Raw genomic sequence first — 13,747 nt, 5'->3', positions numbered from 1 at the left:
CTGGGGCCATATTTGGAAGAGACACAGAGGAGACCGGTAAGACATGCCCTCACACAGGGCCTTGGCCACATGAGTCAGGGGGCAGTGAAGCATGACCGCCCATGGAACATAGCTGCATGGTATTTGAATGGACAGAGTACTCTGGTCACCTGACCTGGAGTGCTTTGTCACCTCGGACATTGCGGAAAGACAGGTGTCTCAGATGGACACAGCAAGGACAGCTCAGGGAGTCCCTGCATGTTCAGGCCTCTATGGGTGAGCAGAGAGGTGGGCTCTGGAGGAGAGGCTGCCTGGGCAGGCTGTATACTCTGCATCCTTTTCCAGGTGGTCCTTGCCATGAGTCCCCAAAAGCCTGGGTCAGACTCCTGCCTCTCCTTGCAGTGAGCCCCCTCAGGTGCTGATAGGACAGAGCTTTGTGCCACACAACCCTGGGGGGTCATGGCGACCATGGGGCCCAGGCCTCAAGCCTCTGTGCAGCTCGCCCTATTCTGGGTCAGAAGCAGAGCCGTTGCTCATTTTTTTCCCCAGCGTTCTCTTTGTAGGAGGCGGGTGCGACAAGGAGACATTTTAGAGGGGGCTGTTGAAGGTTTTTTTAACACGTGTAGTCAGCACACAATTATCAAAGGCAAGCAGAGGCGTGGAAAATTCTAAACAAAGGCTGCACCAGAAGTTGCTCTGGCAGGCGGTAAACCTGCTTAGTCAGCCCCCACGTGTGTGTACACAGGACCTCTGGCCGGGAGGCGATTGCCCCACTATGTGCAGTGGTCAGAGTTGAGCACCTACATGGCATTCACTGCCACCAGGGGTGTGCCAGGCATGAAGGGAACCTTGCTGTTAGTCCAGCTCCTCAGTTTGCAAACAGAAACCAAGACCCCAGGAGGAGCAGAACAAGTGGGTGGCAGCGGGTGGTCCAGAACCTGGGTTTCCCACCCCTAGCTCTGGACTCACGACATAGCACCCTCTCCTGGACCCACTGTTCCCATCCCAGTCATTTTCTAACTAACCACAGGCTGAACTTGTCCAAGCGGAGGCTGGAGTGTGAGACGATCTAAGTCAGAAATGAGATCAGGACGTGAGGCTGGGAGAGAGGTGTGGGCTCAGGAGCTGGGTTAGGGCCGCGCTTTCCTCTTCTGCACCATTGGCAGAGGAAGCAGGCTCTCCCCCTGTTCCCCTGTACCCTCCACACACCAGCTTCCGCAGGTCTGTGACCTCACATTCTTGTCTGCACAGGTAGAAAAGAAGCCGCTTCCGGCACCACACCCCAGAAGCCTCGGAAGCCCAAGAAGGGGACCCTGGGTGCCCAGGCCTCGGTCCTGCAGAGCAGCATCACCCAGCGCCTCCTGAATGAGCACTGGCCCCTGAGCGAGGCCCAGGTGCAGGCCTCGGTGGTGAAGGTGCTAACCGAGCTGTTGGAGCAGGAAAAGAAGAAGGCCATGGACGCCACCAAGGAAACCAGCAAAAAGGGCCACAAGCGGAAGCTGCTGGGCGAACAGCCAGCCACCAAGGGCAAGAAGAAGAAGCTGCTGGAGGCTGGGGCGAGTGGGGAGGGTGCCGTTTCCCCTGAAAAGGCCTCTAGGACTTCTAAGGGGAAGACCAAGAAAGACAAAGCAAGCGGTGACAGCAAGAAGAAGGGGAAGGGGCCTTCTGGCTCCCAAGGGGCCAAGGACAAGCCAGAGGAGGAATTGGGGACTGTGAAGGCCGAGGGAGAAGACCAAAGCAACTCCAAGAGCAAGAAGGAGAAGAAAAAGTCAGACAAGAGTAAGTGATTTGGCTTCTCCTGTGGCCGTGCCAAGGGCTGCCAGGGACTGCCAGGGAGCCACAGGGTGGGAGGGTCAGCTCTGTTCTCTCTCCTATGGAGGGCATTGTGGCATGCTGGGAGGTGGTTTGTCCAGGTTTGTGTGGGAAGCTAGTAGCCAAGGCAGAAGGAGATTCCAAAGCAGGAGAGCCCTAGGGGCAGCTTGCTTCCACATCACAAAGTGCATCCAGCTGCCTCCAGCAGTCACAGGCACCTGCTTCCAGCTCCAGCTCCAACCCCACCATGGCAGGCCGTGATGTTTCTCCCTGCCATCCCAAAACAACAGACCTGAGAGGCATGTACTTCTCCAGCCAGCTCCTCTGGTGCCAGGTGGACCCGGAATCAGCACTAGCTCCGCCCTCAACATGTCTGAGCTCTGTGCTCAGCTGCAAGCTCAGGGGGCTTCTCCTTGTCCTAAGGACAGCCCCAAACAGTAGAGACACCTCATTGCTGGTTTCTGTGTAGACTGTCTTGGCTTGGAGAAGCAGGAAAGTGTCTAAGGATCCCAGAATCACCAGGAGGACCCATTCCTCCTGAGTGATGGGAAAGAGTGAGGGTACATGGGCAGCCCCCAAAGGATACTGTCCCACGGCACTCAGAAAAGCGCTCAGAACTGCTCTAGGTTCCCATGTGCAATTTACTTTTAAAAAAGTACATAGGAGTTCAATTGCAGTGAGGTCATGCGTCTTAGGGGTGCACATTTGGTGTAGTAGTTCAGGTACCACTTGGGATTCCATAAACCCTATCTGAGAACCTGGCTTCAAGTCCCACCTCCACTTCTGATTCCAGCTTACTGCTAATTGTGCACCCTGGGAGGTAGCCGGTCGTGGCTCAAGTATGTGGGTTCCTGCTACGCACTCAGGGAAAGTCAGATTGAGGCTTCTGGCTTTTGGTCTGGCTCAGTCCCAGCCAAGGGAGGCACTGGGGAGAACCAGCAGATGAAGATCTGTCTCTGGATCTCCAACTCTCTGCCTTTCAAATGAATAAAATAAAGAATTTTAAGGATTACTTTTTGAAAGGCAGCAAGACCAAAACAGACCTTCCACCCTCTCTGCTCTACTTCTTGGGTGCCTGCAAGGCTGGGACTGGGCCAGGAACTCCACCATGTGGGTGGCCGGAACTCAAGTACTTCAGCCATCATCTTCTGCCTCCCAGGCACTTTAGGAGAAGGCTAGAGGGGAAACAGTAGCAGCTGAGACCCAAACCAGCATTCCAGTATGTGATGTGGGCACTGCAGGCAGCAGTGTAACCCTTGTGCCACAGTAACTGCCCCTGAGAAATAAAGTGCTGTGATATATCACACAGAGTCGCCAAGGCCAGGTGGCCCACAGAACTTGAGGCTGACCCACTGGCTCCTGTGCTGTGAGGAGAGCTGGGTGCCCGGCCCTGCCCCTCAACACTGACCCCAGCACTCAGGATTCACTGGTGGTGTTCAGGAAACTTACTTTGTTCCCTCAGGAAAAAAAGACAAAGAAAAAAAGGAAAAGAAGAAGAAAGCGAAAAAGGCCTCAGCCAAAGATCCTGAGTCACCGTTTCAGAAGAAAAAAAAGAAAAAGGTAGAGTTCGAAGGAGCCTCTGGCAGGAGAGAGGGCACAGCCCTGGCCCCATCCCATACCCGACCTGTCCCCACCCCTTCCCGCTGGGGGAGGTGTGCCCCAGGAGCCTGTCCTGTGAGGCAGGAGGCCTGACCCGCATGGCAGCCCTCTTGGGCCCTCTGCCTTCTGGGTACCAAGACCGATTCTATGTGGGATGACCTGGATTCTCACGGTGGCCAGCATCACGGCTCAGAAAGCTGAGCTGCTGTTGGCATAGAGCCTTGACCTGCCCTGTAGGACACAGAGTCCCTGGCCCCAGGTATCCCTGCAGCCCCCATGAAGGAGGAGGTGGGCAGTGGAAGGTAGGAGAGACTGCGGGTACAACCACCCTCTCACTTCCCTCTTTACAGAAGAAGGCGGCCGAGCAGGTGCAGGCGGTGTGAGGGGCCAGCAGAAGGTGCAGTTACACTTCCTGACCAGCCAGGTGGGAGGACAGGGCCTGCTTCTGATGGTGGAGGGTGGTTGGAGCTGGGGTGGCAGCCATCCTCACCCACGTGCCATGGTTGGCACATGTCCCTCCCACGTGTTGGAGATGCCAGGTAGAGAAGGGTCAGGAAATCTTACATCTGGGTATTTCCTTTCTAGGGATCTCTTCTTTGCTGAGTGGTGATGACCCCCATGCCTCTGACCTCTGCCTGCCATGGGCTGAAACTGAATTTTAACTTTCCTCCCTCGTAGCAGAAGCTATCCAACCCTGGGGTTCCACCCTGGCCAAGCCAGTGAGTCCACAGGAAGGCTGGCCCAAGAAGGAAGTGGGCCCATCTTTCACGGCCTGAGATGCCTTCACTAGATGTGTACAGAATATATATATTTTTAAGGGACCTGTTTCTTGCTGTTTGAAGCCAACCTACCCAAAGGCCTCAGGACTCCCACCAGCCAGCCCGCTCCAACCCCAGGAGCCCCAGCTTGTCCTGAGGTCTTGTCCTTCTTTTGCCAGTTTTTCCAGTTGTGGTTTGATTTGGTTTTTTAAAAACTCAAAAAAATAAAAGACCTACAGGAAACTGTGTGTTCCCAGTGCCTCTGGGGCACTTTGCCCCGCCCACCCCCAGGCCAAGAGGGACAGGGGACCAGCAGTGGGGTCTCAGGGAAGCTGAAGTGGTGGGGAAGGCTTCAGGTGGCCACAGCAGGTGTCTGGATGCCAGAGATCATGGGCATGCCAGTGGTGAGGAATAGAAGGGACATCCCACCCCAGTGTTCCAAGGCAGAGGATAGCTGGACAGGGACAGAAAAATTACATGCCCAGGAAATGGCGGTTTCATGGTGGTGAAGGTAAGGGGCCGAGCTCTAGACCTGGGTATGACTGTGGAGAGGACACCTATAGCTCCAGCCCAGACACAGAGGCCTTTCACCACCACCACCACCACCACCCCAGAGCACTGTGGGACCATAGTGATGCTGGAGTGCTCTCCATGGCTTCCGCCTCCCGTCAGGCAGCCAGGGACAGTTCAAGAAAGGGCTGCCAGCCTGGAGGGTCAAGGGCTGTGCCCCCAGCCCGGCTGGTTGTGTGTGAGTCGGGGCAAAGGCCGCAGCAAGCTTCTGCAGGTTTTGCCGACCTGCAGCCAGGCTGCCTTCTAGAATGCGATGGTTTCACTGAAGCTCTGGATTGGTAGCTCTTGAAAAGCTGCGAATCTGGCAGCAGGACTATACCCCTGTGGGCAACAACTGGCTAGAGCCAATCTCAGCCCCTCCTGTCAGGCCCACCACCCCCAGCCCCAGGTGCTTCTGTCTTCATACACATGCTGGTCTAAGCAGACATTAGTCGGGGGTATGAGGAAGTGAACGTGGGACTAAGAACTTGCACTTAGAACATGGGGCAAGACCTGTTTCCCTTTGAAAGAAATCTTCATGTGTGTTGGCAGCCACATGTGTGTCCGCAGAACACAGGTGCCCTGGACCCCAGGCCTCTGGGCTACAGCCCCACCACCAGGATGATTGGGCTTAGGGTCTTCAGAGACCTTGTGATAAAGAGCTGGACCCCAACAGAAGAACCAGAGCCCGAGTATCCTACCTCCTACTGTTTATTCTGTAAGCCATGCCCTGGGGGCTGTTAACAGGGGTGGAATGGGGTGGGCAGGGAGTGAGACTGGAGAAGGGAACAAGTGGGTGGTTATTCCCCAGGTGAACGGGCCAAGAAGCTGAGGCCAAAGCTGGTAGGGTAGGAACACTGATGTGTCCATCCTGGATTTAGGAACAGGGTGTCCCTCTTCCTGTGCCTTCCCACCTCTTCCGTGACCTGGATCCTAGAGGCAGTGATGGGAATCTGCCTAGCGTTTGCTCAAGTTAGAGGCAGTGGCCTTTGAGCACTGCTGTCCATGCTGTTGTGACAGAGTCAGGCACCAGAGTCTTCACAGGATAAGATTCAGGGTGGGAGATGGAAGGGACTGGGGGTGGAGGGGAGCAGGAAGCAATGGCATGCAGAGCTGGCTGGCTGCTGGAGGCGGCCACTGCGGTTCTCAGATATCTAGGAGAGAAACGCTGCAGGTTGGTGTTGGTCAAGGTCACTTGTTGGTTGTCTGTCCCCCTTCCCTATCCCAGGACCACCAAAGACTTTGCACCCTCCACTAACCCCTGCCCAGGCTGCATTCAGGCTGTGCCAGCCCCTGGCCTGCATCCCCATTGTGAAGCACTCGCCCCTGGGAGGCTGCTGGCAATGAGACTCCCCTGCGCAGGGCCCTCACCTGCACTCAGATCCGGCTTGCCCATCATGCCCAGCCCCGAAGAGGAGTATTCGCCTTCCATCGGCTCTGCAAAGCAGCAGCAGATATGCTGGTTACGTTCAGTCCCTCCCATCCCTGCCACCAGCACAGTGTCCTGGAGTACTTAAAGGGACTGCAGCCCTAGTGTGTGGCAGAGCAGGTGCCTAGGAGGAAGTGTGGGAAGAGCTTGAAGATCAAAGGGCAAGGTCAACATGATGCGTCTGTGGGACACCTGGGTGCTGGAGACCAGTGCATGGATGGCTGTGGGTGCTGAGCGTGCATGTAAGAGGAGCGAAGTGACAAGGACAGTGGGATGCAGAGAGGGCTGGGCATGGAACTGCCTGCAGCTGCCATCCCCGGTGTCCTGGCCCCGGGAGGGAGCTCAGGCCTCAGCCTTCCTGGCCACTGCTTACCACTGCAGTTATGGCGCCCGCGGCTCCTGGTGTGGGGCACCTCGGTGCCGTTGGGGAAGACGCACCAGCAGTAGCCGATGCTGCCAAAGCACTGGAGCGGCATGTAATTGCCGTCCTCGTCGCACTGGGGTTTGAACTTGCCCGGGTGGACATCGGGGATGCGGCTGACCTCTTCCTGGCACTTGCCTGGTGCTGAAGCGACAGGCATGGTTGAAGACATGGTGAGACCCACACTCCATGGCTGCAGGTCTCATGCCTTCTGCCCAAGCAATGCTACTCCCACCACCCATCATACAGACGAGCAAACTGAGGCCTAACAAGATCAGAAGGGGAAGTGAAGGGCTGTGTGGCTAATTGACTCCAGAACTTGATGATTCCTTCTTCAAGTCCTTAAATGTTTGGAATCCCAAGTGTGATTGTGACTTGCAGAGAACAGCTATGGGCCACCTTGGTAGGGCTAAGCTGCCTGTTTCTGGGGCTGCCCAGCTACAAAAAAGGGGAACCCTATGCCGGCAACGAGGCAGAAGGCATCTGGAGATAACTGGCTGTTGGGCACAGTAGCTTATAAGGCCCTTCCTGTGAACCTGGTGGGGGTACTCTTGACCTTTCACCTCAGGACCCTGAAAGCTCAGAGGGAAGACCCGCCTGAAGCAGCACAACAAATAGCAAGCACCTTGAAGGGTCTCCAGCTATGTCATCCCAGGGCCGGGTGACCTGGGCTTCTTCCCCAGAATTGCGGGCAGCACCACTCAGGCAGTCGGCATGAGGACTCTGGCCTGGTGTGTCATGGGTAGGCTTGGCTGCAGGCCCCTCTACCCAGTGCTGTCCTCCACAAGGGAGGTCCCCACAGGAAGGCAGGCCTCAGTCCCCTGTGGGCCATCACCATGTGAAAGAGCAGCAGTGCACACAGGCTGCCTGAGCCCAGAGAAACAGGCAGGAGACAGAGGTGGGAAGGCGGCTTCTGGGGCATTTTGCCTGACGGCTCCACAAGGCCCTCCCCTGTCCCCCAAAACTCCCCCGCCCTGAACCTTTGGTTGGAGCTGGGGTGAGCTTCTCCTCCAGTGAGTTCTTGCTCAGCTCAAACAGGAGCCACTGGTGCAGCCAGCTCTCAAAGATCTAGTCAGGGAAGAGGCAGGGAAATGGGGTCAGTAGCCATCTCCAAACCCCAACCTGCCTTACTCTGCCCCTGGCAATAGAAACGTGGCGGACCAGATGGATCCTCAGCACCAGCAATCCAGCTGTGGCTTGGTTCCCTGTCGAAACCCACACGGCTTAGCCAGATGGTTCCTCAACCCAACCCCCCATCAACCTTGCAGGTTTGGTATGTGCTGCTGAGGCCCCCTCTGCTCCCACCCCACCTAGCATCCTGATAATGTCCCTCTGCCCAAGACACAGGGTCAGGGCACAGGGAGACATGCCCACCTTCCAGTTCAAGCCGTCCATGTTGTTCTTAAGCTGTTTCAGGTTCTCCTGGAAGGTCCCCTGCAGCTGTGGGTACACCTTCAGGGGATCAGACCTCTGCAGAGTGGCAGGGTAGGAGGGAGGTTAAACAGAGTTCCCTGGCAAGTGGAGTGAAGCATGCAAGTTGCGTTCCTTTGCCTCCCATCCCGAGTGGGCCTGAGCCGGGCCTCAGCCAAGGTGGGAAAGCAGAGGATAAGGGCAGTCTGGATGCACAAATTCCAGGGCTAGCTCTACCCATAAGCCCCGTCCTCTTGCAGCAGACACTCATCTCCAGGAACACTCCATGACTGCCCCCAGCTAGGCTGGCTCTTGTGCCTCACAAATCCTCCTCTTCCTGGTCACTTGTCCCCTACCCTACCTGAGGTCTCTGTGGCCTCAGCACGTGGGTCCAGACTCCCCTCTGTGAGCCAGAACCTTGCACAGTGTCCAGCACAGAGTAGACAAGAGTGGAAATAGAGGAGAGTAGGATGGGGGTCCATAAGCTTTTGGCCTCATTTCCTCCAGCTTAGAAATAGAGGCCGGACAGCATAGGACATGGAATGACCATCCTTAGGGTCCTTCAGGAATCTAGCAAGCATGCACTGTTGAGGTTCACAGTGATGCAGGCATGGGGCAGTTTGTGGGGTAGACAGGCCCCTCAGCAGCTGCCTTGCACTCACCAGAAGCAGGTGCATCACGTAATCCTGTGTGGTGTTGCCGTACTTGGTGGCATTCTGCTTGGGCTATGGGAGTAAGGAACAGAGTTGGTGATGGGCCCTGCAGGGGGGCAAGCAGCCCAGGCATCTCAGCCACCACTAAAGAGCTGGTGTTAATCGCTTGCTGCCTCCATTTCTTCATGGTTGAATAGGCATAAACTTTTTTGCCCAGGGCTTCGTCAGTAGCTCATGGTTGTGTATAGAAATATCCATACAGGCTACTCAGGGTCTGAGACAAAGGGACCTGTAGATGCTGTGGGCATGAGGAGTACTTCAGAAAGTTGGGGGGTTGGAATCAGACACTCCTTCCATGGACTGCTCCCAGAGGCTCCTCTACAACACACTTGCCAAGCCCTCTTCTTCATCCCTCCCCAGCACTCAGATACCCTTGGCTTTTCCTGGGTCAGCAGTCTTCCTGTGCCCCATCCAAACTAGCTACTTTCCTTCCCCCCAACCCAAGAGCTACCCTTACCCCCTGGGACAGGCTCTCCATGGGCAGCGCCTGCATCAGCATGGGAGTGGCCATCCGCATCTGGCTCAAAGGCTTGGCCGCTGTGGAACAGGGAATATGGCATGTGTGTGGTCCCAGCACCAGGAGGGGGTTTCAGAGCAGTGCAGGGAGAGGATGGTGGGACAGCAGGGGGTGAGCCGCAGGAGGAAGGTAGGGCACGCACATTTTGGAAGTTTCATGCGCAGGCTCTCCAGCTGCAGCTTCTGTGAGGTGACTGTCAACTTGTCCAGCCGGTCCTGCTGCTGGTACAGGAAGTAAGCAGTGGTGGCCTGGCCTGCCAGGAGCAGAGCCACCAGAACAGAAAAGCCTGTATACAGGGCTCCACGGCTGCATTTCCTGTGGGGAGAAGGGGGTGGATCAGGGAATCCACAGGGGGGGGGTGACTGTCCCAGTGGTGGGCTGGGTAGGGGATATGCACCCCTGTCTCTATCGACCGATGAGCCACCCCTGCTAAACCTGTCCTTTAGACACAGGAACTGGCTGGTTACTGGGGTGCAGCTTGCTGGCATTTTCCATCTATCCATGCCCCCAAAGTCTTCCCAAGGAGAAATCTTGCAGCTTCTCCTGGGGCAAGGTTCAGAGGGGATGAGCCAAGGTCCCTGTCCTGTCTGGGCCTTGGTGCCATGGCAAGCAGGGATGAAGAGTCAAGGCTGCCTATAAGGGAAGGAAAAGGTTTGAGCATTTTGTTTTGTTATTTAAAGATTAATCTATTTGAAAGTCAGAGCTACAGAGAGAAGAGCCAGCTGCTTTATCCACTGGTTCACTCCCTAGATGAACCACAAAGGCCAGGGAAAATCTAGAAATTTCACTGGAATCTCCCACATGGGTGGCAGTTTCCAAGCACTGGGACCATCTCGTGCTGTTTATTTCAGGCACATTAGTGGGGAGCGAAAATAGAAGTGGAGCAGTTGGGACACAAACCAGCACACATATAGGATGCTATATGCTGTTAACTTTACCCACTACACCATGGCTCTGCCCCCCCTTTGTTTTCCAATTGTCAAAAAAGGATGTGTGCATTTACTTTGTAAGGGGAAGGCCCCGCTCCCACAATGAAGTCATTTAAGGAGAAAAGGGAAGGAAATGGGACTGGGATGCAGAGGATAGGGCAAACGCAGAAAGGAGAAGCAGGACTGGCATGTTAGGAGTGGGGTGGGAGACTTGGGCTACAGCACTTCCCACATGGTCCCTGTGTCCTGAAGTAAGTTCCCACCAGCTGGAGCAGCACTCCCACCCTCCGTCACACTCCTGTTCCCCACCTCTGTGACTAGGGTATGGTGCGAGCCAGGTCTGACTGTGACCAAGAAGCATCTCAGCCTGAGTGACCTGGGTGGATTTATCGCACTTGGGGTGGCCAGTGACCAGCCCCTCAAGAGCTCAGGGATGCCTCATGGCCATGGAGCTTGGGTGTAGCCTGGCGGGCACTGGCACAGCTGGCAATGTGGGGATGTGAGGCTCTTGTTGCATGTTCTCCATCCACCTGCCCTACGGGTGGTATCTCCACCACACACATCAGGGGCAAGGTGTTGGGAGGTGACTGCATCACCAGGATGGCTCCCCTAGGAGTGTGATGAGGTTCCCTGGTCAAAGGGCTTGGCACAGGGAGTCCATTGTCACCAGATGCCTGCATCTTGACGTTGGAATTCCCAGCCTCCTGAAGGCAAAAATTTCTGCTTGTTGTAAATCACCATCTGTGGTATTCTGTCCAAATGAATTAAGACACAGCCCTCTGGAAACCATCAGGATGGGACTGCCCCTGGCTTCCTGCAAGATAGTTTAGGGAACTCCAGGAGACCCTTCTCCCTAGCAACTGATGACGTCACAGACAAAGCTCATTTACACTGGCTGTCTTTGCCAGCTCTGTACTTTCCAGGCCAAGTGAGAGCTTCTAGAAGGAAAAAAAAAAAAAAAAAAAAAAAGCAAAAACCCTGGGGAAAAGGGAGGCAAAAATATTTCTGTGCTTTGTCTCCCTGAGGAACACAGGGACTTGTTCCCTGACCCCTAAGGCTGAGAGGAAATCTTTCTTGCCTGGGTCCCAGCTCCCAGCCTGCCCCCCCCCGCCACACCCCCCCTCCCCCCCGATTCTGGCCTCTTGGGAATTCCTTCCTTTCCCTGATGCTCAGTCTCTCAGGAGGCCTAAGGCTCTAGACATTCCTACTGAACATGAAGTCTCAAATCCTGGGTTGGAGTCTGGCTCAGCCATGGGTGTTGCTCTGGAACTGTGGGTGGGATTAGGGAAGAAAGTCTGAGGGGCTAGCTTATGGCACTGTGGGTAAGCTGCCACCCACAACACCAGCATTGTGCTGCTCCGCTTCCAACTCAGCCTCTGCCCAGCACTTCTGGAAAAGTCAGAAGATGGCCAAGATACTTATACCTTTGCCATCCACGTGAGAAACCCAGAAGGGCTTTCTCATGGCAAAGGCCCAATCATTGTGACCTCTGGAGAGTGAACCAGCTAATGGAAGACCAGCATCAGTATCTATCTTTGTAACTCTGCCTTTCAAATAAATCTTTAAGATATCTGCTGAAAGGAGGGTTTATCCCTTGAATAAGAACAGTTAGTGCTCTATAAAACAACCCACAAGTACTATTCTCAGAGAGTAAATAGTTAACTTCAGCATCAGACTTCCTTCCTCTTTGTGCATCGCAAGCAGTTGTCCCCTGATTCTGGCAGGGTTCCAACTCCTATCACCTGCTTCTGAAAGAAATAACAACTGGCCAAGTCAGGAGCCAACCAGAATCGGCATGACTCATGACGCAAATGTTGCCGGGCAGAAGTGGTTGCGAAGGGTGCTCTCAGACAGGCTCCAGGGGGCAAGGGCCTAAGCACATAAGGCCAGTCCAGTTTTAAAAGCAGTAACTGATGGCAATTTAAAAATCAGAGACCTGAAGAGGTGACAGGGTGGGGGGTGAATACCTTCTCTGCACCCTTAGCCCACCTGGGTCTGCAGCTCATCAGGTACCCCCTCCCACCTCCCTTCTCTGCAAACTGTACCTGTGTGGTGACAGAACAGAGGAGTGAACCCCCCCTTAGCAGTCAGGGGAGTCTGGGTTCATGCTCTGCCTCCCACACTTGCTGGCGGCTAGTAATGACCTTGGTCAATCTCCACACTGAGCCTTAGCCTCCCCTCTGTAAACCTAAGGTGATACTGCCTGATAGGGTCACAAAAACACGAATGGTGCCTGAGGGCTGCTGACAGTCCACATGCAGTTGGGAACAGAGAGAAGCAGCAAGTTTTCCTAGATTCTGGCCCTAGCAGAACCTGGGCCAGACCACAATGCTCCCCAGGGAGTCCGCCCCCCCATCCTTGGAGTCCCTAGACTTTGAGGATGCCGTCCTCATGACCTCTTGAGGCAGGGTGCCTTGTCCCCTCGGACACCTCAGATCGTCTCTCCCAAACCTTCCTCTGCCTGGCAACAGGTGACATTATAGCTCACTGCAAGTTCCCATAGACCAGAAATTACTTTTTGGAGATAAGGTAAGGGGATGAGGGTGACACTGCCAATGAGGGAACTACATTCTAGCTGTTTTGGGGAGTTACACCACATGGGTGAGGCAGACAGGGAGACAGACCCCAGAAGTCTTCTGGCTACTTGCATGGGAGGGGGAATAGCCACACCCACCCTGAGCCCCTTAATCCCCTTCCTGACATTGCTGGATCCTCCATGTGGACAAACACCTGCCCCCACTCAGTCACTGGCAGGAGGCCATTTCCCCACCTAGACGAGAATATTTTCAAGTCTGGCCCACAGTTTCTAACCCAAGCTTCAAGGGGCGTTCAAAGTCCCTAACACTGTGTAAAAATCTGGAGAGAATCTGGAACTCTCTTCTGGCTTTCATAGTGAGGGGGTGTACCTTGTTAAAAAGGGCAGGACCCCCTGCTCTAAGGAACTGAACTCCAAGCAGGCCACAGAGTGCTCAGAATCGAGAGCCCTGGTGTGCGGAGTTGAGGTCAGCCTCCCATGACTCTGGGCAGCCCAGGATCTGCACTCTCCTGGGGCTCACACATACCTCTCCTGGGCCCCAGGGCGCTGGCCCAGCATGGGCATCTGTTCATGGTTGGAGATGAGATCGCGCTGATCATCCATGCTTCTGGCCTCACTGGTCTTCTCGCCCTGTGGCACCTGCTGCTGCTGCTGCTGGTGTGTCTGGAACCCTGAACCCCTTGTCACCTCTTGAAGTTTGTGCTGACAAAGAATCTGATTCGTCTATACCAGGTCACCACGCCCCCTGGCAGATGTGGAAGTGAAAGCCACCAAGTTGGAAATACCCCGCTTAGGCATAGCTGCCTTTAATGGTTCAGAGTAAGGAAGGGGAGTCCCCCGCAAGCAGGTAGAAAAGGCCAGCCTGATCTCATTGGCTGCCCAGGGCCCTCGTCACTTGTTTCCAGGCAAACCTTTGGATTCACAAGGCTTTTTGAATGTTGTGGCCAACAGGCCAGGAAATCACTGTGAAGCAGAAAATGTCTTTATCTCATCCACACAGGTGAGCAGGTACAGATAAAGCTGTGCACTTATGTGAGCTTGGGCAAGTACCCTTCTCCCTGGCCTCCCTTTGCATCATCCTCAAAATGGGGAACT

General features: G+C 55.0%; 2 protein-coding genes across 3 annotated transcripts in view; one reads left to right on the top strand and one right to left on the bottom strand.

Moving 5' to 3' along the window:
• Nucleotides 1–4,065, top strand: part of TCOF1 (treacle ribosome biogenesis factor 1) — a 30,279-nt gene extending 26,214 nt beyond the window's left edge. The window contains exons 25-28 of the mRNA XM_040972595.1: nt 1,231–1,758; nt 3,254–3,351; nt 3,741–3,814; nt 3,976–4,065. Of these exons, the coding sequence (XP_040828529.1) occupies nt 1,231–1,758; nt 3,254–3,351; nt 3,741–3,773 (659 nt within the window). The 3' untranslated portion in view covers nt 3,774–3,814; nt 3,976–4,065. The remainder of the gene's footprint in view (nt 1–1,230; nt 1,759–3,253; nt 3,352–3,740; nt 3,815–3,975) is intronic.
• Nucleotides 4,066–5,392: 1,327 nt separating this feature from the next.
• Nucleotides 5,393–13,343, bottom strand: CD74 (CD74 molecule). Of its 2 annotated transcripts, XM_040972608.1 has the most exons (9): nt 13,179–13,343; nt 9,330–9,502; nt 9,128–9,207; nt 8,620–8,682; nt 7,922–8,017; nt 7,528–7,615; nt 6,500–6,691; nt 6,069–6,134; nt 5,393–5,851 (listed from the first exon to the last, which is right to left on the bottom strand). In XM_040972608.1, exons 1-9 carry the CDS (start codon nt 13,253–13,255, stop codon nt 5,844–5,846), a joined length of 843 nt encoding a protein of 280 aa, XP_040828542.1. In that variant the 5' UTR covers nt 13,256–13,343; the 3' UTR covers nt 5,393–5,843. The 2 variants fall into 2 exon arrangements, with proteins under 2 accessions (XP_040828542.1, XP_040828550.1); XM_040972616.1 differs by lacking the exon at nt 6,500–6,691 and having other exon boundaries at nt 13,179–13,340.
• Nucleotides 13,344–13,747: the final 404 nt, after the last annotated feature.

Source organism: Ochotona curzoniae, unplaced genomic scaffold (assembly GCF_017591425.1).
Source record: "Ochotona curzoniae isolate NIBS_2020 unplaced genomic scaffold, NIBS_Ocur_1.0 contig_1, whole genome shotgun sequence".
Lineage (NCBI taxonomy): Eukaryota > Metazoa > Chordata > Mammalia > Lagomorpha > Ochotonidae > Ochotona > Ochotona curzoniae.
The sequence above is the reverse complement of the archived record's forward strand: the minus strand, read 5'-3'. Positions and strand labels throughout refer to the sequence as shown.